Below are 27,691 nucleotides of genomic sequence, written 5' to 3'. Positions count from 1 at the left end.
AGAAGTAAAACTCAGCACTTCTATATGAGACCAGATAACTCTCTCCAGTTTAAAATCTACATCCCCATTGATATAAAACGTATATTAAAATGTGTAAGTCAGAAACATTGTTTGCTAGATTTCTTTTCTCCAAACATTCTTGATTTCCCACTGCATGTTGTTCCTGTATCTGATGATGTGAGGAACCTACTTAATCTCTCATCCTCCCGGAATCACAGGTTTTTTATTTTTTTCATCCTTGTTCTCTGTTAATTGATTATGCACTGTAGCTATTTTGTATGTTGTGAGTAGCCATAGTAGATTATGAAAATAACAGTTAACTACTGCCCTACTTTCTTGCATGATATAATGGGACTCTAGCAACTGTGCTAATGATAGAGACTCTGGTGATGCATTTTATTAGGTATAATAATAACACTTCAAGCTCTGTTACATATTTTGTATATACAGTATGTTATGTTGAACGTTTTACCACTTGGTTATATTATAAATTAAAGATGCAAGAAATTGTATTCTTGGTTTCATCCTTTATCCAAGTGTAAGCAAACAAAGTTGGCACAAGAAGTAACTTATGAAGTTACATCATTGGGCAACTCATATATATATATATATATAGAGGCTAATGACTTCACATCAATTGCCTTAGTATCCCATAATGCAACATGCATATCCTTACAGACATGTATAATGCTACGCATTATGGGAAGGTCCACTACCCAGACCAGTTTTGATTGACGTCTCATCAGTGTGAGCCAGACCTAAACTTCTGCATTACTTCAACCTTGGTATCACTTTACAGAAATCTGGCAGGCACTTACTGTTATTATTAGCTTTATTTTTTTTTTTTCCAAATTTTCTTAAAACATTTCTGTATCTTGTAATTTCCTACTCTGCTGTTTAGATCACCAACAAGGATGAACATTTTCCTTTTTTGTTGTTTTGGCTTTCTTCTAATGCCTTGAAAAATTCCTCAACCTCTTCCCTTGGGCCCATAGGCACATATAAGTCTCATTTTCCAGTTTCCCACTCTGATATTTGCCCACATCGCTGTACTTGATACTGCCTGCCATTCAAGAAGATTATCCTCCTGTTTAGTGTTGAATATTATAACTACTCCTTCCTTTTCATTAACATCGTTGCCTGAATACAACCTTAATATTTTTTGCTCAGAAAAATCTCACTTGTTTTTGTCTTCTTTGTTTTGGTAATGCCTATTATGTTGATCAGGTACTTATCCAGTTATTCTGCTAATTTTATTGCTTTTCTATTGACGGTGCCAATCTGGAACTCATGTTGTTGATTGGGGATTTGTTTTCAGTAAGTGCCTTTTTACTATTCTCCTTGGTTGCCTGACGAAAACAATTGGGGACTTGTTTAAATGGACGATACTGCAGCTAGCATGAAATTCTGTCATGTTGTATCATCATTTTGGATTTTGGTGTAAGTGACTATGAATACCATTTGGTGAGCTAATTTCCAAATTGTCATCCTATCCTCATTTGTTCAGTATCCTGATAGATTTATATATATATATATATATATATATATATATATATACACACACACAGGGTTATTTAGAAGTTTGTGAAATATTTAAACATTCACCACTAATAAAGTTCACAACAGATACTATATTTTATTACATTCAAATAAAGATAAACTGTCCAATTTTTTTACATACCTCACAAATGCTCAATGTGTCCACTTTTGCTGATGCAGCAGACATCAAACTAAAAATCCATTTTGTCCTACATGCATGTGAGCATGTCATGGTTGATCGGCGTCAGCCACGGTGATAAAGTTGCGAAGTTACTGTATCACCATGGTTATTGAGATTATCTGGGTGTCAGGGGCACAAAGACAGTGTCCTTCAGGAATCTCCACAAGAAAAAGTCACATGGGGGTTAAATCTGGTGACCAGGGTGGTCACTGCATTAACGTATCATCATCTTGATGTGTGCATCCTATCCAATGTTGTGACAAGTTTTCGTTGAGGTACTTTTGCACTTCAGTGTGCTAATGAGCCAGACATTGGGCAACTCATATATATAGAGTCTAATGACTTCACATCAATTGCCTTAGTATCCCATAATGCAACACACTTATCCTTACAGACATGTATAATGCTACACATTATGGGAAGGTCCACTACCTGGCCCGGTTTTGATTGAGTCCCATCAATCTTGTTGATAGATGTAATCATCACTGTGGAAATCGCCAGTCTGTAACATGTCCATGTATGTCATCCATGTGATGGTGGGCTCTGCAAAGAAAGGCCTGTGCATCTATACCTTTGAAATTGTGCAAAAGATGAATCTTTTGCACAATTTGTCAAGTCTCACACATGCTGAATGACTGCATCAGGATTTTTGGTCCACCAGAATCGCACGTTGTGCCAATTCACCTTCTCACACACATGAAAAGTTGCTTTATTGCTAAAGATGAGTGACTTTGCAAACCATCAACCTCAAACTGCTCCTGTAAGTCCTTGCAGAAATTAAGAAGCACTTCTTTGTCATTAACGCTGAGTGCCTGATGCAGCTGAAGTTTGAAGGGTTTAACCTTCAGTCTCTTATGGAGAATTTGCCACACTGTTGCAAGACAGCAACTTCTAAATTTGCATGTGTAGTGGACTGCATGCATATCTTTCTCTAACATGATCCACAGTTTTTTCGTTTGGTCCTGGACATCCCAGCCTAGGAGCAGTGTATAGGCAGCCCTCATACCACTTCCTGATACTGTTGTACACAGGTAGTTCCTTCTGGAATTCTGCTTGAAATTGTCATTGCACTGTCACAATAGATGTGGTTCTTGCGTAACACACAAAAAATGATCGCACTTACTCAGTGCCATCTTTGTTACTATTGCCTCCTAGCAGCAAACCATGGCAACTACTCATGGGCAGTTCCCTCAAACAAACTTGGAGCATTTGTTGTAATTTTGTCATAAAACTTACCACTATCTGTTGTGTAGTTTGTTAGTGATAAATGTTTCACAGACTTCTGACTAACCCTGTATTTCTCCCATACATGAAAGGCAGAAAAGTCTATAGCAAAAAAATGCTGTGTTTACGTATGAACAGGAGTAGAATAATCTGTTGATATTCTTCTTGAACTGTTGGAGATTGTAGTCCTTTGAAAATGCTCCATGTGGGAGGCTCTTTCACAGAATTTAGGTGGAAGGAATGAAAGATGATTGGGTATAGCAGGTTCAGTGAATATACCATTTGACTGTAAAGGGATGTTGAGCAACTGTTGCTTGAGTTCCTGTAGACCTGGCAGAAATGGGAATTATAATGGATGCAAGTTCTGCTAAACAACGGCAATGGAAATATCTGTAGAAGAGACACAGTGCAGAAATTGATCTACTATGGATAGTAGCTGAAGAGTCTGTTAAGAGATGTCATTTATCTGCACTGCCTTTTTCTGAACAGTGTCAGGAATTTTTACTGTACCACCCAAGACATGAGAGCAGTATTCCATTGTCGGTCATATTTAGCTGTTCAGCAGAGAAGTGCTGTCTTGAATGAAAATAATGTAGTTTTATGGAAGCTGATGATGGTATAAAATGCATTATATAATGATTGTACCAAGAAAGGTTTGGAGTAAGAGTCAGTCCAAGAAGAGAGATTTGGTCTTGACTGTTGGGCTGAGCATTATCAAAAGTAAGTGGAGAAGATCTAAGGTCTTTTTTATGAGAAAACAAAACTGTGTTTTGGAAACATCGAAGTTTGTCAGGTTGCTTTCACTTAATTAAGGATACTGTGGAGATTAGTGTTCAGGGCCTTTATTACAGATGAACGAAGCTTACGATGTTTGAGCATTGCAAGATCTGTCATATGAATAGGATGAGTGAAGTCTGTTATCATCAGCAAAACTATTAATATGATTTGTAGTCAATTAGCAAGTCATTTATATAAATACAGGGAGAGTGTGGAGTGAAATGACACATCCCTAAGGGGCACTCGCATTAACATGAAAGTCTGAGGAGAGAACACCATTTGACATTTCACATAGGATTCGATTTGAGAGAAAAATAGCAATCCATTTACACAAGGATGAAGGTAGTCCAAATGATGGTAACTTGTTGAGAAGTCCTTGCTGCAAGACTCAGTACCGTAACAAGGGCATGGCGAAAGAGGCGCCTGCCACGGGCACAACTAGGTTTGGGGCACAAAACGTAAAAATTGTTAAAAAAAAAAAAAAATAGATATAAAAGTCTGCTATTTTATATTGTATTTTTAAATTTCTGCAATACGCTGCTTTAGACACAAATTCTGCAACACACTGCAACTCATTTTGATGGGGTTAATAGTAAGTATTTAATATATTGCATTTAGTAAAATTTAACTTGTTACATTTAAATTTTTCAAAATTTTTGTCATTTTTGGGTTTGGGGAGTGGGGGACAAGTTAGACACTTGCCACAGGCCAGAGCCTGTCAAAAGCCTTGGAGATGTCAAGAGTAATGGCACAGGTTTCTGCAAATTTTTTTCATGGAATGAGTCCATAGATGGGTGATGTAGTTCAGAAGATTTTGTGGATCTAAATTGGTGAAATCCATACTGTTGTTCATCTAATTGGAAAGCAGTTTCAACATGTTGAAGAAGTTGACTGTTGATAACCTTCCCTATTGTTTTTAGGCAAACTGATGTGAGAGCAATAGGTTGGTAGCTTGATTGTTAACATTTATCCCATTTATTTGGAGAACTGGTTGTATATGAGCTTTCTTCCATTCTAAAGGGTGGATGCCAACTGAATATAGTTTAGTGCATAGATGATAGAGGACAGGAGTTTATCGAGGAGCACATCTCTTGGGCACAGTGGGTGGGATTCCATCAGCATTGGCTGCTTTTGTAGTATTCAAGATTCTTCTGTCTTTCTCGCAGAAGATCACAGGATCATGAGATGCAATGTTCTAGGCAGGGAGGAGATAATTTGCTACAGTCATCTATTTAGGAGTTGGACGAGAAGAATGAAGTCATGACTCATTAAGATGAGATAGAGGTGGTAGCACAGATTGTCAAAATTGTGCCCAAGAGCTTTTGCAAGGGACTAGAAGATTCAACTACCAGTGGCACAAGTAGGTAGTTTTCTACATTTATCCTTGTTGATTTTAGACTTTGCCCTTTTAATGATAGTTTTTATAAGTGTTGCAGGCAACAGTAAGCTGTGAATAAAACTGGTGTTTTTTGGTCTCAAGCCACTTGTGAAAGGCTGTTTGCTTTTCTTGTGCAGCCTGAAACCACGGTTTAGATATTGGTTGGAAAATTTGGACAGAGTGAGGAATGAAGGTTTCCATTCTGACATGGATTATTTCTGCAACAAGATGACAGTAGTTATCGCAATCTGAAGAATAAAAACATAGTCTGACCATGGAAAGGAGGAAATAAAAGTCACATAATTCCTCCCACTTGGCTTTGTTTTACTGCCAGAGTTTGCAAGATTGTGACTAGCTGAAGGAAGGATGTTCCACCAGATATGAAACTTGGATGAGATTGTGGTCTGAATTAACAAGAGGAGCAGTCACTTGAACAGAGTATCTGCAAAGAGAACTAGTTAAGAATAGATCCAGAGTGTTGGGTGAGTGAAGAGGATTGTTGGGACTACTGGTAGGGAGACGAATGATCTGTTTTAAGTCATTGCTTAAAACAGATCATTCTGTTTTAAGCAATGACTTAAAACAGAGATTGCAAAAATCTCTGTTTCTCTTCCAGCATGGTGTGAAAGTGAAAAAGGTAGTGCTAGTTAGAATTGTAGACATTCCAAGAATAACTTCACTGTTTGAAGTTTTAACCGAATGAAATCTAACTTTATGACAAATAGTTGAGAAATTGCAGGAACATAACAGATCTGTATTTAACTTTTGTAGACCTGCAAAAGGCATATGACAAGGTGAATGGAAAGCTATTCAAAATGCTACAAATGTCAGTGGGGCATTTATATCAAGCAATACTTAGTCTTTATTTGAGTTGTAAGTCAGCAGTTAGAATTGAAGGAAGTACTGGAAGATGGTTTGATATTAAATCTGGTGTCAGACAACGATGTACATTATCTATATGGATCACATTATGAAGGAAAGCAGTATTAAACCTGATATCAAAATTGGAGATGTTAATCTCAGTTCTATACTTTAGCAATGTTATACTTCTAAATAAATAAATCCAGTACAAGTCAGCAAAATTCCCTGACTAAATTGAATAACTGTTGTAATAAATTTGGTATGAAAATCAGCAATAACTAGACAAAGACAATGAAAATCAGCAGAAACATTGAAAATATCAACTGCGTTGTGAATGGAGAACCTATAGAACAAGTAAAACATTTCACTACTTTGCTGCAATTTTTAGTGAAAATGGTAAATTAAATATGGAAATTGGCAACAGAATCAACAAAGAAGTCAATTGAATAAATTTATATGGAATAAGAGAGAAATTAGTCAAAACGCTAAATTAGCTGTATAGCAGACAGTGTTCAAGCCAGTTTTTACTTATGGATCTGAGAGCTGGGTTAGAAATAAAACATTTGACCAAAGACTGGAGACCGTAGATATGAGAGTTCTGAGAAAGATTAGGGACGTGAACAGATGGTATCAATGGCAATATCATATTAAAAATGAGGATATTAGGAAAGAACTTGATATTGTTAGCATTCAGGAATGTGTTAGCAGAGCTAATTTCAAGTGGTATGGTCACTTAAACAGAATGGGAGAGGAAAGATTAGCAAAACGGGTGTTCTCTGCCAGTTTCGCAGGAAAAAGACCCAGAGGTCAAGTCCCATATGAATGTTGTAAAAAATAACCTTGTTTGTCTCTGTATATTTTGTATTACATATTATTGTAAATAACTCTCTAGAAATTAACTGTATATACTACTTTAATAAGAATATTTTAGAGTGTTAAAAACAAAGGCAATGTTTTGCCGCCGGGACTTTATCTGTGATAACTAATATTTAAGGAATTGACAGCGTATACTAGAAATATAGATTAAATAAACTTTAATATATACTTTCCGATATTTCGGCGAACGTCACGTTGCCATCTTCTTGGGAACTTACTACAAAGACACGTGCACACAAGTACTAATAACAGCAAATGAGACTGAAGCTAGGAAGCTAGCGTTTTCCTAAAGTCCTGATGGTGCCCCCTGGCGGGCTATATTGGTAGTTCTTGGCCTTTGGGCTGAAGTTCTTCTGATAAAAGTTTCCCAAATTTGGGGCAGTCTCATGCATCCAAATTTGTTGAGGTTTGGCATGTTCCTAAGGGCCGAGGCTGATTCCATGAATAGTCTTTCATACTTGAACTTGCTGCGGTGTATTACCGTGGCTTTCTTCCATCTTATTCTGTGGCGAGTATCCAGAGCGTGGTCTGCAAGCCCAGAGTGGCTGTACTGGTGAAATCGGATGTAATCCTTGTGTTCTGAGATTCTGATATTTGCTGTCCTGCCTGTTTGGCCAAAGTAGGACAGTTTACCAAAGACCAGAAACCAAAGACCAACCACCTCCCCTAAACCTACCTGGTGTATACCAGGTCCCTTGCAGCTGTAAACTGTCCTACTTTGGCCAAACAGGCAGGACAGCAAATATCAGAATCTCAGAACACAAGGATTACATCCGATTTCTCCAGTACAGCCACTCTGGGCTTGCAGACCACGCTCTGGATACTCGCCACAGAATAAGATGGAAGAAAGCCACAGTAATACACCGCAGCAAGTTCAAGTATGAAAGACTATTCATGGAATCAGCCTCGGCCCTTAGGAACATGCCAAACCTCAACAAATTTGGATGCATGAGACTGTCCCAAATTTGGGAAACTTTTATCAGAAGAACTCAGCCCAAAGGCCAAGAACTACCAATATAGCCCGCCAGGGGGGCACCATCAGGACTTTAGGAAAACGCTAGCTTCCTAGCTTCAGTCTCATTTGCTGTTATTAGTACTTGTGTGCACATGTCTTTGTAGTAAGTTCCCAAGAAGATGGCAACGTGACGTTTGCCGAAATATCGGAAAGTATATATTAAAGTTTATTTAATCTATATTTCTAGTATACGCTGTCAATTCCTTAAATATTAGTTATCATGTTTAACCAGCGTATAAGCCTCTCAACAAGAATAATGATCATCCACGGAGATCTCTTCGCACGCAAGGCCCGCCATTACGGCAAACTGAAGCTGAAATTATCCAGACAACTTAACCGTCTGGCATTCCTAAAACGCTGCTGGGATAATCAAGTCATCCCGAACTGTGTTAAATTTAAACACCGCTTCATCTCACAGAAAGCTCTTCGTATTTACAACCGCGCTAGCTAGGCATTACTTCGGGAGCAAATTACCGCTACACACGGTTCCCTAGCCGACATAAATAGAGCTATTTCAACGCTAGAAAATGAGCTTTCACTTACGCTGAATCACGAACTTTGGTCGGTCCTACATGACGTCTTGTGTACGGCAGCTAAAAAAGAATTTGAACGAGTATGGAGCTGACATATCAAGAAGTTTGATAAATTAATAAAGAACTCGGCGTCCAAACCTAAACTACAAACCAACACTGTTGTTAACCTTTCGTCAGCTACCTTAAAGCCAGAAGCACTCCACGCTCTGTCACGTGGTCACAACTTCGCTATTGCTCCTAAGAAATTACCGGCCGAGGAATTAATGATCCAAATTGAACACGGGATTCGCCAACTTGCAAACCACATCGCCAACGATATTAGATTGGATGTAGCCTGTGTTCTCAATAAAGCAAAACCTCCAAAATCCAACATATCCATTAGTGAATACAAGGCACTACAAGAATTGAAGAGAAACAAAAAAATAGTGATCACCAAAGCGGATAAGGGGAACGCCACTGTGGTACTCAATCTTAAAGACTACACAGGTAAATTCAAGGCTTTATTATTAGATCGTTCCACTTACCTCCCCATTGATTACAATCCCACCAACTCACAAATTAGAAAACTCCATAGGCTCCTTAAGAAGGTCACTTCTTGGCCTGTGGAGATTACCAACAGACTAAAACCCTATAACTCTAGACCCCCCCCCCCGCATATATGGGCTCCCAAAAATACACAAAGAAAATGTGCCATTACGTCCCATAGTGGATGGCATTGATCCCTCCACTTACAAACTAGCCAAACATTTAGCCAAAGTGCTCTCACTACTGGCAATACACCATCACACATAAAAAACTCAGCTCACTTCAAAGCCAGTATAGAACACCTTACACTCCAACATAATGACATAATAGTCAGTTTTGATGTCTCCTCCCTATTCACGAATTTCCCCCTCAATGAAACCTTAGAGCTAATCCAAGCTAAATTTCCTCCCGATATCTCAGCCCTATTCAGTTTACAATGAACTCAGGCTATTTCGTTTGGCAGGAAAAATTCTACAAACAGATAGAGGGGACAGCCATGGGTTCACCACTTTCCCCACCCTTGGCCAACTTCTTCATGGAGACATTTGAAGAGAAAGCCTTAAACTCAGCCCCACAAAAACCTACCATATGGCTTCGCTACGTTGATGATGTTTTCGCTATTTGGCCACATGGCCTGGATTCACTCCTCTCCTTCCTAACACACTTGAACAACCAACACCCTAGAATCAAATTCACCCTGGAAAAAGAGGAAAACAATAACCTCCCCTTCCTAGACACACTAGTCACCCGCCAACCTGATGGAACCTTGGTTTTCTCAGTTTATAGAAAACCCACCCATACAGGCAGATACATTCACCAACAATCCCCCCCCCCCCTCACAACAATATGGAGTTATTAAAACATTATTCAACAGGGCAAAAATAATCTGTTCTAATGATCAAGCCCTAACCACTGAACTAAATCACATCCGTGACACTTTCTCAGCCAACGGCTACCCCTCCAAAAAATCCAAAAAATACTTAACCCAGTTATCCACAACCCACCACCCCTCCCCTTCACCAAAAAGATTACTCTAAATCCATCACCATTCCCTACATCCGAGGCACCTTGGAAAAAATCAATAAAATCTTAAAAAAACATGACTTGACCACTTGTTACAGACCACATAGAAAACTGGCATCCCTTATCCGCTCCACCAAAGACCAACCACCTCCCCTAGACCTACCTGGTGTATACCAGGTCTCTTGCAGCTGTAAACTGTCCTACTTTGGCCAAACAGGCAGGACAGCAAATATCAGAATCTCAGAACACAAGGATTACATCCGATTTCACCAGTACAGCCACTCTGGGCTTGCAGACCACGCTCTGGATACTCGCCACAGAATAAGATGGAAGAAAGCCACGGTAATACACCGCAGCAAGTTCAAGTATGAAAGACTATTCATGGAATCAGCCTCGGCCCTTAGGAACATGCCAAATCTCAACAAATTTGGATGCATGAGACTGCCCCAAATTTGGGAAACTTTTATCAGAAGAACTTCAGCCCAAAGGCCAAGAACTACCAATATAGCCCGCCAGGGGGCACCATCAGGACTTTAGGAAAACGCTAGCTTCAGTCTCATTTGCTGTTATTAGTACTTGTGTGCACGTGTCTTTGTAGTAAGTTCCCAAGAAGATGGCAACGTGACGTTCGCCGAAATATCGGAAAGTATATATTAAAGTTTATTTAATCTATATTTCTAGTATACGCTGTCAATTCCTTAAATATTAGTTATCATGTTTAACCAGCGTATAAGCCTCTCAACAAGGGACTTTATCTAATAGATCTACATGGTGACATAAGAAATGTTGTTTATGAAATTTCATGTATATGTGAAAGGCTTACAAGCTCTGCACGTAAATACCTCCCAAGTCAGTCAGAAAGGTTCAAATAACTTTCCGATGGCTGGCAACTTACAATCAAAAGAAAGCGGAGGATAACAGAAAGTGGGCCAAACTTAAAAGAAGATGAAAGAGTCATGCTGAGTTCTTTGGGGGTTACAAACTTCGTGCGAGGTCTCAGAGAAAGCATAATAAAAAGAGAGAGAGCCAAACATGGGGAGCTTCCCGGTTTGAGACGTTGCTAGAGAGAGAGACGACTTCTAGACCAGAGAGAAGGTTTCCAGAGGCTGCAGACGGAGCTCCCCGCTTCCAGCAGTTGCCAGAGAGGGGCGTCCTGGTTCCAGTCTAGAGAGAGCTTCGAGTTGTCGAAAGGAGAAGTTCCAATTGCCGGAGAAAAGCTTCCAGGCCAGAGAGGAATCCTGATTGACAGTTAGTGCCAATTACAGTTTCTTAATGGTGGAAGTTCAAGCTACTCGAGACGGCAGTCGTCCAGGCATTTTTGGTGAACCAAAGCGGAGGAGAAAAGGCGATGTAAATCATCCGAAGCAGCTCCGCTTGGAAGTTTTTCTTTTCACCACGGGAGAACAACATTTTGCTGGAGCTGTATGAGTACCACAGGTCGTTGTTTACAGCTCGCTGTTTTTTCGATGAGATACTACTGAAGCCAAATTTCCTGAAGGAAGCTCGAGATCTGAGATGAAAGAATTGCCATAGAATGTTTAGTGAAAGACTTTTGACTGAATGTGTGATACAGAGTAAGTTACACACTTTTGTATATTCCCTCTTATAGTTGTTATAGAAGGACATTTAAGATTTTTGTTGAATAGTGATAAGAAGTGTCCTTAAGAGAGTCAATTGGCATGTTGGAAATTGATATTAAATTTGTAAAAATAACCCTAACCGCTTTGCAAGTAAACTAGGAGTTTAATAAGTTGAATTTGTAAGCAGAGAGTTAATAGATTTTTGAGTTAAAGAGATTAATTAATGTTGAAGTAAAAAGGTTCTAATTTGTGCTAAAGAATTTTTATAGATGGATAGAGAAAGCAATCTCCCTATTGTTTAATTCATGTATATTTCATAGTAATGTAAATAAAATGTGTTTTGATTTTTTTGTTAAAGGAGTGCTGCCTGATTGTTTATTTTTACAACTGCACTGTTCCTAAATAAATCGGACTTGTGAATGGGAAACTAAGTGAGATAGCCGAAACGTAAAGTTAAGTAAAAGAATAGACCACGACTGTTTGTGTAAAGTTTTATTGAAGGACTTTGTGTTAGAGAGAGAAATCTGCCGGTCATATTATTGAGTTTTATGCTAATTAAATGATATTAGTGGGGCAGTCTAAATTAAATAAATTTTCTAGTATCTTAGGCATAAGACTCGTAGTGCGAAAGGTAGATAAACATAGTATGTAATATTATAAGCAAGAAAGATTCAGAGAGAGAAAGTGTGCACAGTTATTTATTATTATTATTATTATTATTACAGGCAACTCCAGGGAGTCATTAGACTCATCGAGGGAGGCCCCAAATCATATTCATCACAACTATTCGACATTCATATAGTATCTATCATATCTCACCTTACTCATTCACTGTCACAGCATTCACCACAGACTCTGGCAGCCCATTCCACTCATTCACCACTCTAAAAGTAAAGAACCCAGCTCTTACATCTTTACTAACCACACTTTTGCCCAGTTTCCATGGATGCCCCTAGTCCTCCCACAACCAGCCCTTTTCTCAAAAATATCTAATATCTTCTGAATTAATTTTATAGAAACCCTTCAGTAATTTGAATGTCTCAATCATATCTCCCCCTCCTCCGACTATCAACCAATTTTTGCAACCCACAAATCCTCAGCCTGTTCTCATAAGGTTCATTTCACAGATCTGCTATCATCTTGGTTACTCACCTCTGGATCCTCTCAACCTCCTCCCCATCAAGAAGAAACCTAGGTGACGAAATCTGGGCACAGTAGTCGAGATGGGGTCTTATCAAGGCTCGATACAGAGGAACTATAACCTGCTTGTCTCTGCATGTCAACATATTCTTCAGCAATCAAGTGATTTGATGAGCTGATTTGGCCACTTTTGCAATGTGCCCCCTAAACTTCAACTCCTTATCCACCAACACTCCTAAATCTCGTGCCTCATCAATTTCCTGGAGTACAGTTCCACCAATGTGGTATACTGCTGCTAATCTTTTCACCCCAGAATGCATAACCTTACATTTTGCCACATTAAATTGACATCCATTCTCCTTAGCCCAGACCTCCAATCTATCCAAATCTTCTTGCAAAATTTTGACATCATCTGCATTCACTATTGCCCTCCCAACTTTGCATCATCCGCAAACAAATGAACTGTTCCACTCAGATCCTTTCCTATATCATTAATGAACCTTGTGGCACACCACTAGTCACAGGCCGTCTTGTGGACTCTACTCCTGAATAAACCACTCTGTGATATCTTTCCGTCAACCACCCTCCTATCCATCTCACCAACCCTATATCCATCCCCATATGCTGCAATTTACTGATTAGAATTCGATGTGGTATCCTGTCAAAGGCCTTAGCAAGGTCCAGTAGAATCACTGTAAACCCATTATCCTTATCCATTTCAGCTGTCACTGTGTTATAATACGTGAGTAAGTTATGAGGCATGACCTACCCTTCACAAAACCATGCTGTCCCCGATACAGTATCCCATTTTCTTCTATTCAATCTTGTATTTTCCTCTTGACTATTTTCTCCAAGACCTTGATAATGATTCCTGTTATGCTGATTGGCCAGTAATTTTCAACAGCAGCCTTGGAACCACCTTTATGCACCGGAACTATTTTCCCCTCTTTCCACCCATTTAGTATAAAGATAAAGATTTTTAGAATAACGGTATAGAGAAAAAATAAAGACACTTAAAATAAAGAGAAATTAACAGCATATGATTACAATGGCACAGCATTTGTTTACAGTACTACCATAATATCCTGTAATCTAACTTTGAAGATAGGAAGACAAAGAGCTCAGAATGATTTTCAGAATTGGAAGAATGGTAGAATAGCAGATGAACAGAACAAAATGTGGCAAAGAAATTTTTTTAAGTGACAGGAATTCTGAAAGGTGGCATTCTAGGTTAGGCATCCTTTAGCAAGGAATATCAGAACTCACAAAAGCGTAAGTACCTTCTTTATGGCAGAAGGAGTCATATGGTGTGTAATTTGGACAGGTTAAGATGAGCTGTGGTTAATTTAGTAGAAATTTGAGATTCAGTCAGAAACAGAACTTCAAGTTTAGATGACTGAAGATGATGATGCATGTCATTGAAATTACTGTTGATGGCATGGGTGTTGATAAATTGAATATGAAGGTTTTTTAGTTGTTGTGTGATTTTTGAGTTCATTATTTTTATTTTTATTTATTTATTTTGAAATTTTGGAGGAAGGTTTATTTTCAAGTTTAGTTTCAGGTTTAGTTTCATATTTAATGTTACAAAATTTGAAGAGATAAAGAGATGGGGAGAATGCAGTTGAAGCAATGCTGATTAAACCATGTGGAGAAACCTAGGCAGTCAAAATCGCGGGGAGGAGGCCTCACAAATTATCTCCTAATACATTTTTAATTTTACCAGCCGACAATTTAATAAACCAATTTTATTACACAAAACAAACCTTAACAATTATTAATGTTATTAAACAAGTAAACATATGTTATTTAAACATAAGAAGCCTGAATGGCAAAGAAATGGAGCTAGCTGAGGAATTAGATAAGTACCAGATCGACATAATAGGGGTGACTGAAACAAAAAAGACAAAAACTGGTGAGATCTTTCTGAGCAATAAATACAAAATGTTATATTCAGGAAATGACAATCAAGGAAAAGGAGGAGTAGAGTATTCAACACAAAATACGAGGCTAATCTTCTTGAATCGCAGGCAGTCTCAAGTAGAGTGATGTGGGCAAATATCAGAAAGGGGAACTGGACAATGAGACTTATTTGTGCCTATGGTCCCACAGATGTTTCTACTAAGATAGAAGTGGAGGAATTTTTTGATGCTTTAGATAAAGCAACTAACACAATGAAAATGGAAAAGTTGGTTCTTGTTGGGGATCTAAATACCAGTGTAGGAAATGATTGTCAGACATACAAAAATATTTTGGGAAAATTTGGAGAAAAGAGCAAAGTTAATAATAATGGCTGCTCAGGACATGGACTGGTTATTACTAACACCATGTTCCAACATAAAAATGTGCACAAATTCAGCGTACATTTTTAAAAAGACAGTGTTCAAACCAGTTTTAACTTGTGGATCTGAGAGCTGGATCAGAAGTAAAACACTTGACCAAAGACTAGAGACCGCAGATATGAGAGTCCTGAGAAAGATTACAGGCGTGAACAGATGGTATCAATGGCAGTATCATATTAAAAACAAGAATATTAGAAAAGAACTTGACATTGTCAGCATCCAGGAATGTGTTTGCAGAGCTAATCTCAGGTGGTATGGTTACTTGAACAGAATGGGCAAGGAAAGATTAGCAAAACAAGTGTTCTCTGCCAGGTTTGCAATAAAACGACCCAGAGGAAGACCAAGATATAGGTGGATTGATACGGTACAAAGTGCCTTAGACAATAGAAATATAAGGTCTTATAATGTTGTGTAATATAAACACGTATTCACAAGAAAGATATTTAATTAGCCAAATAGTTCAGTCTGAAAATTGCAGACCATCTTCAGTGGCCACTGAAGATGGTCTGCAATTTTCAGACCGAAATATTTGGCTAATTAAATATCTTTCTTGTGAATACGTGTTTATATTATACAGTCTTTTGTCACAAGTGTCCTTAAAATATCCAAGTCTTATAATGTTGGTGTCTTGATAAGTAACAGACTGAATTGGGGGAAAATTGTAGATAGGAAGTTAGTAATGATAAATTTTTCATGTAGTACTGTATATCCTGTACACCCCCTTGAGGGTACATGCCGTGAATTTGATGATGATGATGATGACATATGTTATTAAACAATATTACACAATATTATTAAACAAAAAGTAAGGAATTTTTAATTTTGATAAACAAAGAAAACTTTAAACATTCACTTTCCTGAATTTTTTTTGGTGAAATCTTTCAGTATATCTTGGAAGTCTACCTTTTGCAAGATGCCGTATTCAGTGGCTTGATTGTAATTTTCTTTGAAGATCAAATCAATATTATTTTGATCCATTGTTGTGGGGCCAATAGGCCGGTGCCTATTTTGCCTATTTGGTAATCTGGTACCGAGTTGAGGAATATTCTCTTGAATATGCCACCTACAGAGAGCATCCGGTCTCCAAACCACAATGTTGCCTTTACATTACCCTTTACATTATCATTACTTGGCTTCTTCCAAGCATCACCTGGCAGTGAGATCATGCATTGGTTGATCAGGAAGCCTCCTAAAAGATGTTATACCATCTAGTTCAGTTCTCCATACTAACTGCTGGCCATCCTGCAGAGCCGCTTTACTGCTCCACCCTTGAAGATGAGAGAAGTATCAGAGGTGGGTAGATGAGAAATTAGAATCCTTGCTCTAGTTACCAAACATGGTGGTTAAACATTTCAGATCTGCAAAAAAGTTGATGGTATTTCACCCAGTGATGAAAGTCATCTACCACCTAGGACTAGTTGTCATTTACTCCAACTAGGAAGGTATCCTATTGCAGCAACACTCCTTAAAAGGTGACATAAAGGTCTTCCAGCTATTGAGCTTTCACCTTATGCTCTCCGTTAAATTGTTTTGTGAAAACTCCTTCAGGGTATCTCAGGACTCATTGAAGTAAAATATATCTTCACATTATTATTGTTATGAATGCTTCTTCAAGATGTGCAAGGAATCATTGAGGAGAGAGCTTGTTTTAGTAAGCCATACCTAAATACTTACATCATCTCTCCTTGGACACATTCATGGAATGCACTCCCACTTCAAGCAATGAAAAGAACATGTGTTTCACTTCTTTCCAAATCTCATATTCTTAAAAAAGTATGATACATGTGTTGTACTATTTGATTCCATCCACCAATAGTTGCAATGACATTTTTTCAAGAACAATTTTTTCCCACAACAAAAATTAACAGACGTAATAAACTGATACTTGGCTTTGTTGTAATTATAAACAATTCACAATAAGAGATTTTTCATTAACACATTTGTGTTGCGGCGATTGTAGCTCCCTTGCCACGATCCTAACCATCTAGTGAAGTGAGCAAAATTACTGGCAATTTTGTTCCAAACAATAAATCCATCTGTACTTTATTCTATGTTTCCATCAATTGGAAACATAGAATACAGTACAGATGGATTTTCTGCATCGAGTGGTAAAAGTAGCTCATTTTCTCTACTGTACTTCTGAACCAGTACTGCTACATTACTTACCAAATTCCATTTGTTTGAAACTAAAAATACAGAGACTTACTTTGTGAAATATCTTCCTCGTCAGATGAGGAATGCTCTGTGAATACTTGTACAATACCCAATTTGAAATCATCCTCTGAATTATTATTATTATTATTAATTATTATTTGGCAACCTCCATGGAGTCACCAGACTCATTGTGGGAGGCCCCACTCAACCAACAACATGTCTATCATAATGAAAGGGGTGCTTAAGGGTCAAAGCTGTATAACTAAGAGGAGACCTCCACATAGCCTTTAAAGGAATGCAGAGAACCAACCAGGGCTTCTGACCTAATGTCCAATCCTCACCTTCTTGTGGTGCACCCTGTTGGGTATCTACTTGGATATGAACGAGGATGCGCTGGCAATTTGGGATTTAGCTGACCAAATTGTATTCTTATTGGTTAAACCAAAATAAAAAATGATGGTACAACACGACAAAATTTCATGCCGGCTGGGGCGTCGCCCGGTTAAACAAGGCCCCCGTTGTTTTCGCCAGGGAACCAGGATGAACAGCGAAAAGTCAGCTACTGGAACAAATCTGAAAACAAACGCCTACTCAACATCACCAAAGTTAAAGATCGGTATACTATCAACGTAAGAAGCCTGAATGGCAAAGAAATGGAGCTAGCTGAGGAATTAGATAAGTACCAGATCGACATAATAGGGGTGACTGAAACAAAAAAGACCAAAACTGGTGACATCTTTCTGAGCAATAAATACAAAATGTTATATTCAGACAATGACAATCAAGGAAAAGAAGGAGTAGCCATAGTATTCAACACAAAATACGAGGCTAATCTTCTTGAATGGCAGTCAGTCTCAAGTAGAGTAATGTGGGCAAATATGAGAATGGGGAACTGGACAATGAGACTTATTTGTGCCTATGGTCCCATAGAAGGTTCTACTAAGGTAGACGTGGAGAAATTTTTTGAGGCTTTAGAAAAAGCAACTGACACAATGAAAAAGGAAAAGTTGGTCCTTGTTGGGGATCTAAATAGCAGAGTAGGAAATCATTGTGAGACATACAAAAATATTTTGGGAAAATTTGGAGAAAAGAGCAAAGCTAATAATAATGGCAAATATCTGTTGGATTTCTGCTCAGGACATGGACTGGTTATTACTAACACCATGTTCCAACATAAAAATGTGCACAAATTCACATGGAGAGAAGAGGCTAGGAATAAGAAAAATCTCATTGACTATGTTATTGTTGATAGTGATGTTTTCTCCCTGGTGCAGGACACCAGAGTGTACAGAGGATTTGAAATTGGAAGTGATCAGTATTTAGTCTTGAGCAAGATAAAATTGAATTTCATATTGAAAAGAATAACATGTAAGAAAGTTTTAAAGCGAATAAAAGTTAAGCAGCTCTGAGATGTGAACTGTAGACTAAAATACACAAAGATTATTGAAGAAAAAATGAAAGAGGTTGAGAACAGGAATCAAACCTTGGAGATTCAGTGGCAAACTCTGAAGAAAACATTGATTGATTCAGCCAGAGAGGCATATGGTGAGGTTGTCTGTAAGGATAAAAAAAATCAGAACTCCCTGGTGGACACAAGAAGTTAAAGAGGCAGTGAAGGAAAAGAAGAAAGCATATCAAAAGTTCCTGTCAAATAAGTCAGCTTGTGCTCTTAGAGAATATAGAGACAAATGCAAGCATGCTAAACACTGTGTAAAACTAGCTAAACAAAAGTCATGGGAGGACTTTGGCAAAAATATAGAAAATAAATATCAAGAAGGTGGCAAAATATTCTGTAGGTTGTTGAAGGAGCTTAGAAATGGAGGAAAGAGTGCTGTAAAAGGAGTTAGAGATGATAAAGGTGACATGAAAACGGGAGAAAAAGATATCCTTGAAGTATGGAGTAATTACATTGAAAAACTGCCAAATGAAACAAGCAGTGATGACAGCACAGTGGTAAAAAACACTGACCAGGCATGCAGTCAGGAATACATATCCGTACTTGAAGTAGAAAAAGCCATCAAAGACTTGAAATGTGGAAAGGCAGCGGAGTAGATGATATTCAACCAGAAATGCTGAAGTATGGTGGTATAAGAGTCTTACAGTGGCTGCACTGCATAATTCAGAAAGCCTGGACAGAGGGACGAATTCTCGATGATTGGAGTAGAGCTCTCATAGTACCCATATATAAAAAGGGAAATAAAACTGCATGTGAGAATTACAGAGGTATTTCCCTACTGAGTGTTCCTTGCTAGATCTATGCAAGTATACTTGAGAAACGGTTGAGAAGAATTGTGGAAGAAAAGCTTGGGGAATAACAAGCTGGATTCAGGCCAAATAGAGGCTGTCAGGATCAGATCTTCACTTTACGACAAATAGTCGAGAAAGCATGGGAATATAACAAAGATCTGTATTTAAGTTTTGTAGATCTGGAAAAGGCATATGACAAGGTGCCAAGACAGAAGCTATTCAATACGCTACAGTTATATGGGATCAATGGGGCATTATATCAAGCAATACTTAGTCTTTATTTGAGTTGTAAGTCAGCAGTTAGAATTGAAGGAAGTACAGGAAGATGGTTTAATGTTAAATCTGGTGTGAGACAAGGATGTACATTATCTATATGGATCACATTATGAAGGAAAGTGGTATTAAATATCATATATCAAAATTTGAGATGTTAATGTCTGCTCTTTGCTTTATGCGGATGATGTTATACTTCTAAATAAATCCACTACAAGTCTGCAAGGTTCTCTGACTAAATTGAATAGCTGTTGTAATAGATATGATATGAATGTCAGCAATAAAAAAACAAAGACAATGAAAATAGGCAGAATTATTGAAAATGTCAACTGTGTTGTGAATGGAGAACCTGTGGAACAAGTAAAACATTTCAGCTATTTAGGCACGATTTTTACTGAAGATGGTAAATTAAATATAGAAATAGACAACAGAATCAGCAAAGCTGGTATGGTGGGAAGTCAATCGAATAAATTCATATGGAATAAGAGAGAAATTAGTTGGAATACTAAATTAGCTGTATACAAGACAGTGTTCAAACCAGTTTTAACTTATGGATTTGAGAGCTGGGTCAGAAGTAAAACACTTGACCAAAGACTAGAGACCACAGATATGAGAGTCCTGAGAAAGATTATAGGTGTGAACAGATGGCATCAATGGCAATATTATATTAAAAACAAGGATATTAGGAAAGAACTTGACATTGTCAGCATCCAGGAATGCGTTATCAGAGCTAATCTCAGGTGTTATGGTCACTTAAACAGAATGGGCGAGGAAAGATTAGCAAAACAAGTGTTCTCTTCCAGGTTGGCAGCAAAACGACCCAGAGGAAGACCAAGATTTAAGTGGATTGATACGGTACAAAGTGCCTTGGACGATAGAAATATCAGATCTGATAATGTTGGACTCTTGACAAGTAACAGATTGATTTGGAGGAAAATTGTAGATAGGAAATTAATAATGATGTAATTTTTTTCATGTAGTACTATCATAACCTGTACACCCCTTGACGGTACATGGCAGGAATTTGATGATGATGATGATTATGGTTATTTACACTACCTGCACTCATAGCACACTCAGGCAATGCATTCCACTCACCAACAGCTCTGCACATAAAAATCTACTTCTAAAACCATTCTTCACCACATCTTTATACAATTTCCATGGCCTATCATTTTTTCCATGTTAACTTCCACTCTTTTTGTAATTTCTTCTGTATTAATCTGATAGAATCCCTTAATTAACCTGAAGTCTCTATCGTATCTTCTCTTTTCCTCCTATTCCACCAATCTCTGGAATTCACATTCTCTCAAACACTCTTCATAACCCCCACTCCAGAGACCTGATATCACTTTGGTTATTCGTCTTTGGACCTTCTCTAGTGTTTTCACATCGTAGTGAAAACTAGGTGACCAAATCTAATCATAGTAGTCCATATGTGGTCTGACCAATGCCTTGTATAGAGGCATCATGACCTCTTTATCCCTACATGTCAATGTATTTTTTATCATAGCAATGGTATGCAACACACGCACCGTGCCCCCAGAACTTCAGTCCACTGTCTACCATCAATCCAAGATCTCGAATCTCATCCACTTCCTGAAGTACAACTTTACCAAATACAATACGTAGCCTTATATCTCTGCATCCAGTGTAACATCTTGCATTTATTAATATTAAAACTGCAACCCCACCCATTTGTCCAAGCTAAAAGTCTATTCAAATCTTTTTGTAGAGAATTAACATCAGCACTACTGATAACTCTGCTCTGCCTCTGAAAATTCAAACTTTGTCAGATGTGTTTATTTTGTCTTTTTGACAGCGACTCAGGAAACTCATCACTAAAACATGTAGATTTCCCACATGTGTTTCTAGTATGTTGGCTTTTATCAAGTGCATTCTTCTTATAAGAAAAAAAAGGATTCATTTAGTTAGGAATCGAGAAATTTTTACTTCCTAGTGTATACTGTCCCTATATAGTGAATAACAAGCTCTCCCCAATAGTCACTATACTGCAGATGCAAGAAAAGCAACTAATATTATTGTCACTGAATAAGGTATAGAGACAATTGCTGTCTGTGTAATATATTTGTCAACAAATAGTGCAATTAAAGACAACTGGGATAAAAACGGCACTACCTAATGAAACACATCCTCTCTCAACAGAAACTACGTTGCACAGACTCAAACAAAACCGTTTGTTGTACTGCCAAACACAATATCTAACTAAAAACAATTTTCCTAACATTTTTCCAAATTTTCAATTACATGAAATAAGTGTTTGTTTAGTTGTATATTAAATTTTCGATGTCATTAAGACAGATCACAAATTCTAACTTCAAATAAAATTCTACCAAAAGAGTTGCAACTAACATGCTGTATAAACTTTGTGTCAGTGAGCCTGCCCGTCCATCATGTAACAGGTACGATAAATGTGTGAAACACTTCCCAATGTGAACGTGTTAAAACACCTGAGTTATAGACTTGAATATTTGATTCATTGATGATTATAACAAATTACCAAAGGAGCATAATGCAAATATTGCATTTCAGTTGAATTCTACATTTTGAGCTGTTCAGGTAGTCCTCAATTTATATTATTGCAATGCACAACATTCTGATGCATGACAACATTTTTGCATTAGATACATGTGATTCCTATTACATTATTTAAAAGTAAATAGTTTTGTTTCTTAATATATTTATTGATTTTCAGTGTGTGAAATATTACAATATTTTACGCACTGTGCATGCATGTGCAAGTATAATTTTTTTTTTTCATATTTTTCCTTTTTTTAAAACAGTTACAAAGGTTTTGTGTGTTAACTTCAGAAAATGATTCTGGAAAGCTACAACCTGGTGAGCTTGTTTAATTTTTAACAATTTGCATTAGTAAGAAATTGACTTTTTTTTTTTTTACATTGTCTGCTGTATAGTGTATAGCAGTGCATCAGCTTTAAAACTTATCAATAATTCCTTAATTTTTGGTTCATAAAGTAAAAGCGATTGTGAGTAGTGTTTCAGAGATGGCAAGGTGCCATGCACATATAAGCATTAGCAGTTGATGTTATACCAAAGATGGAAATAATGACTTTTTTTTTTTTTTTTTTACCTCTCAGAAACTCATCTTTCTCTTTATCCAAAACATACAGACTATCAGAGAACACATGCAGTTGCCAGACATAACACATTCACAAGATCATCTTGATGAGAATGATGGTGAGAAATTGTATGAGACTGTGTTATACAATTGTGTTAGTGTTACAAATATGCTTAACCATGGAGGTGATTATGATAAGAGGATGACTGTGTGTTCATCTGGTTTAGACTGAGCAAGGATGGCTGTATAAGTGAAGCATTAGATATGAATGTCGGACACACAGGTGTTGTCCAACTAGGTCATGCATGTTTTGTATGCTAACTATAGAGGTGACTATACAAAAAAAAGTTGGTGGTAACTTATTGTAACTGTAAACAAATGGCAGGAATGAAGACAGTATTTGTTGCTTTGACAAATAACTTGTGGGCTCAGTTTGTTGGCATTAGTGAGACTTCATGCTCAAAGTCAGATATGCAGAAGGGTACAGAGTATTTTTAAGAAAGATAAACAAGATATAAGGGAGGGAAGTGTGATGTTAATGATGTCAGATGATTTCAATTCGTTTAGGGTAAAAACCATAATTGCAATATTAGTATTATTAACACGTTAACATCAGGACAATTGTGATCCTTTCACCATCACTTTAACTATCTGATGAGGCAAGAGAAAACACTGTGCCTTCCAAAGATTTTGTGCATGTGTTTCTTTGGATGCACAATATATTGTAATGGTTGTTTATTTGTAACCAAATCTCTGTGTGTGTGGGGGGGCGTGATTGCTTTAGTGTATATTAGAAAACAATCATGAAGGAGAATGGTATATTTGAATTACTCAAAAGTATAAATATGTGAACAATCATTAATAAGCCATGTAAGAATGGGAAATGCAAGGAAAAAAACAAGTGTGAGTAGAAATACTTTCACTACTGGCAAACAAATTATTAATAATTAACATTTGTGATATTATGTGTCTCCTGTAAGTTGCCGGATGGCGAAAATAGCATATGATCCTATAAATTCTAGACATGCATAAATGAATTCCTGATAGCATAATTAAAAAAAAAAAATATGAGGAGAGGGAAAGATTAGAGAGGGCATGTGGTATTAATAAACCTGATATCAAATTTGGAGATGTTAATCTAAGCTCTTTACTTTATGCAGATGATATTATACTTTTAAATAAACCCAGTACAAATCTGCAGATTCCCTGACTAAATTGAACAATTGTTGTATTAAATTTGGTATGAAAATCAGCAGTAACAAGACAAAGACAATGAAAATAGACAGAAACATTGAAAATATTAACTGCATTGTGAATGGCTAACCTATAGAACAAGTAAAACATTTCTGCTACCTAGGCACAATTTTTAGTGAAAATGGTAAATTAAATATGGAAATAGACAACAGAATCAACAAAGCTGGTATGGTAGGAATTCAACTGAATAAATTTATGTGGAATAACAGAGAAATTAGTCAAAACACTACATTAGCTGTATATAAGACAATGTTCAAACCTATTTTAATGTATGGATCTGAGAACTGGGTTAGAAACCTGCCTAACCCAGTTAGAAACCTTAACCCACTTGATTAGCGACTGCAGGTATGAGAGTCCTGAGAAAGATTAGGAGCATGAACAGATGGCACCATTGGCAATATCATATTAAAAATGAGGATATTAGGAACTTGACATTGTCAGCATCAAGGAATGCATTAGCATAGCTAATCTCAGGTGGTATGGTCACTTAAACAGAATGGGAGAGACAAGATTAGCAAAACAAGTGTTCTCTGCCAGGTTGGCAGGAAAAAGACTCGGAGGATGACCAAAATGTAGGTGGATTGATACAGTCAAAAGTGCCTTAGAAGGCAGAAATATAAAATCTGATAATGTTGGAGTCTTGATAGATAACAGATTGATTTGGAGGAAAATTGTTGATAGAAAGTTAGTAATTGATGTAAGTTTTTCATGTTGGCTATCATAATATCCTGTGCACCCTTTGAGGATACATATCAGGAATTTGATGATGATGATAATAAATACCTGCTATATGCATTTGGTGGTTCTGTAAATAACTATAGGGAGGTGCCAATCCAGTGAATTAATAATGTTGTGCAGGTGATTCATTTAGACATAGAAGGAATACATGTGGGTTGATGGAGCAGCACATCAGCTAGTGCATACAATAAAAAATTCCATATACTGAAATCCTGTAGGGACTCTTAGAAGTTTGCAAGTCTCAATTTTGTCATCCCTCTTTCTTCTGTTTGTTAGTGTCCGCAGTCTACAAATCACCACGGAAACCAGGAGACTAGTCCTGTGCACAATAGTCCAAGTGAGGTCTTATCAAGGCCTTGTAAAAAGAAAAAAAATGACATTCTTATCTTTATATGTCAAAGTTCCTTTCAGCATTGCAATTATCCTATGAGTTGTAATTGCAATCTTTGCTATATGGCAGGGGTGACCAACCACACATCCTTTTGGAGCCAAAATAATTCTGGTAAGATTTATAAGTGCTGCAACCTTTGGCTGATGTGCTGGTACAGGAGTAAGTGAATGTGTGCATAGTGAGAATGGAGGTGGGTATGCAGAAGCTATGCCTGCCCGCCACAAGATGTCAGTTACACTTCCGGCACTCATCTATCGGTATTGTTCAACACACTGTTGCGTGAGTCCATTGACAGTGCTTGTTATCATTGAACTCTTTTTCAAGTGCTTAGAAATGTTGCATAAAAAATGTAAATATGAAAAGGAACACAGAAGTTCTAGCCCAGAGTGGGAAGAGGAGTTTCTTTTTTGTGAAATGACAAAGTAAACCAATGTGTGCCATATGCCAAATAGCACTTGTTCAGTTCAAAGCCAACAATCTCAAGCATCATTATGACACACATCACAGTAATTTTAGTAAAGAATTTCCTCTTGGCTCTGATCTGAGGAGAACTAAACTTTAAACTTTGAAAGAACAACTCCATGGTCAGAGTAAATCGATGGCCATCTTTACTAAAGAGAGTGATGTTACTACTGAGGCTGGTTTTATTTTAGCATTTAATATCACACAGGCAAAACATCCGTACACAGAAGGAGAATTTGTCAAAAAGAATATTGCACAAATAATTTCAGTTTTAGACCCAGATAATAAAAAACTACTCAAACTGATTGAACAGTTACCAGTGGCCAGGCATACAATTGAAAGGAGAATTTCTGTTATCAGTGCTGATATTGTAAATAATTTACACCATAACTTGAAAAACTGTGCTGCATTTAGTCTGGCTTTGGAGGAATCTACAGATATTCAGGACAAACCACAACTACTTACATTTGTCTGCTTTCTATCTCACAATCTGGACGTCAAGAAAGAGCTATTGGACTTCATAGTGTTGAAAGATACAATATGTAGCTCTGACATCAAAGAAGCTCTCGATGTTGCACTTACAAAATCTTCGGTATTGCATGAAAAAAAAATCGTCAGCATTTCAATTGATGGTGCTCCAGCTAAGATGGATAAAGCTAAATGGCTCATGGGACTCCTTGAGAATGATGAATCATATCCTGCTTTCCTACCTGTACATTGCATTATTTCTAGGGAAAACATCTAGTTGCCAAGGTATTTTAAATTTGAACACGTAATGGAAGCTGTTCTAAGAATTGTCAATTTCAATTTTATCGTTCAAGTGCTAAAACACATTAACAATTTAAAAGCTTTCTCGACGAGTTGAATTGTGATTTGATTCCTAATGACGTGTCATGGTTTTAATTAGTAAAGTGGCTCTCAGTTAGCAGTGTATTAAACATTTTTTTGTTGTTGTTAGACCCAATCAAACAGTTTCTTAAAGAGAAGGAGAAATTTTTCTCTCATCTCGAAGACACTCAGTGGTTGCTAGACATGCCATTTTTTACCAATGTTTTCCACCATCCATAGATATTAAACATTTCACTTCAAGGGAAAGAAAAACTAATAACTGATCTCACACAGACCTTGCTAAGCTTCCAAAGCAAACTACAACTTTTCCAGAAAGACTTGGAAAAATAAAACTTTCACACTTCATTTCTCTGATGAAAATACTGACAAATTTGCCAGGATTGGAATTAGAAACAGGATCTTCTGTTAGCAAATTAAATGATCTGACCGAAGAACTCAACAGTTGATTTTGCAACCTTAGAGAACTTAAGCCAACATTCACTTTTTTTGGAAAATCCTTTCCTGACAAACGTGCTTGAGCACAGTGGTCCTATTTCCAAACCAATTGTAATGGACATCGCAGCTGCAGAACCGGAGCTTTTGGAACTTCAAGAGGACGAAGGACTGAAGCTAGTGAAGCAAAGTGGATGTTCCGTAATTGAGTTTTGGAAATAAGTTCTGGACCAATAGTATCCAACACTTAAGCAGTGTGCCAGAAAACTGATCTTCATTTTTGGCACTATATTCGACTCTTAAATTTATTAAATCTAAATACAGATATGTTTTAAATGATGAACATTTGAACAAGCTTGTAAGAATTGCTTTGACTAATTACACACCTAATTTTAAGGAGCTTACTAAGAAAATCGATACAAAACAGACCTCTGCTAGTAATAAGTAACTAAAATTATTGTGTTTTGACTTTAAAATTATTCTAATTGTTCAAAGCAAACTTCGTGTAATGTGTTTCGAATTAAACTTTATTATTACAGTAATTTTTATTAACCCTGTTTTCCTCTCTCTCTTCTGTCTTTTTTATTTTGTTCCCTATCTTTTGTTGTCTCCTCTTCTCTTTTTGCTTATTTTTTTCCTGGTACAGCGTGAAGAGCTGTGTGACGTGTGGACACGAGCTGCATACGACTCGCGAGCCATTTTGTGGCCACCCCTGCTATATGGCCCTTTGAACTTCAACATCCTATCTACTAAAATTCTAAGATCCCTAGCCTGATAATTTATTTTAGCTTGATCCC

General features: G+C 37.3%; 1 protein-coding gene across 1 annotated transcript in view; it reads left to right on the top strand.

Annotated features, from left to right (window-relative positions):
* Window positions 1–27,691, top strand: part of LOC150109849 (uncharacterized) — a 232,146-nt gene that overhangs the window by 49,488 nt on the left and 154,967 nt on the right. The window contains exon 4 of the mRNA XM_090396316.1: window positions 22,473–22,527. Coding sequence (XP_090252442.1) covers window positions 22,473–22,527 — 55 coding nt within the window. The remainder of the gene's footprint in view (window positions 1–22,472; window positions 22,528–27,691) is intronic.

The sequence above is a fragment of the Typopeltis vanoorti genome, chromosome 1 (assembly GCF_054136105.1).
Source record: "Typopeltis vanoorti isolate ZY-2024b chromosome 1, IOZ_Tvanoo_1.0, whole genome shotgun sequence".
NCBI classification, from domain to species: domain Eukaryota; kingdom Metazoa; phylum Arthropoda; class Arachnida; order Uropygi; family Thelyphonidae; genus Typopeltis; species Typopeltis vanoorti.
The sequence above is the reverse complement of the archived record's forward strand: the minus strand, read 5'-3'. Positions and strand labels throughout refer to the sequence as shown.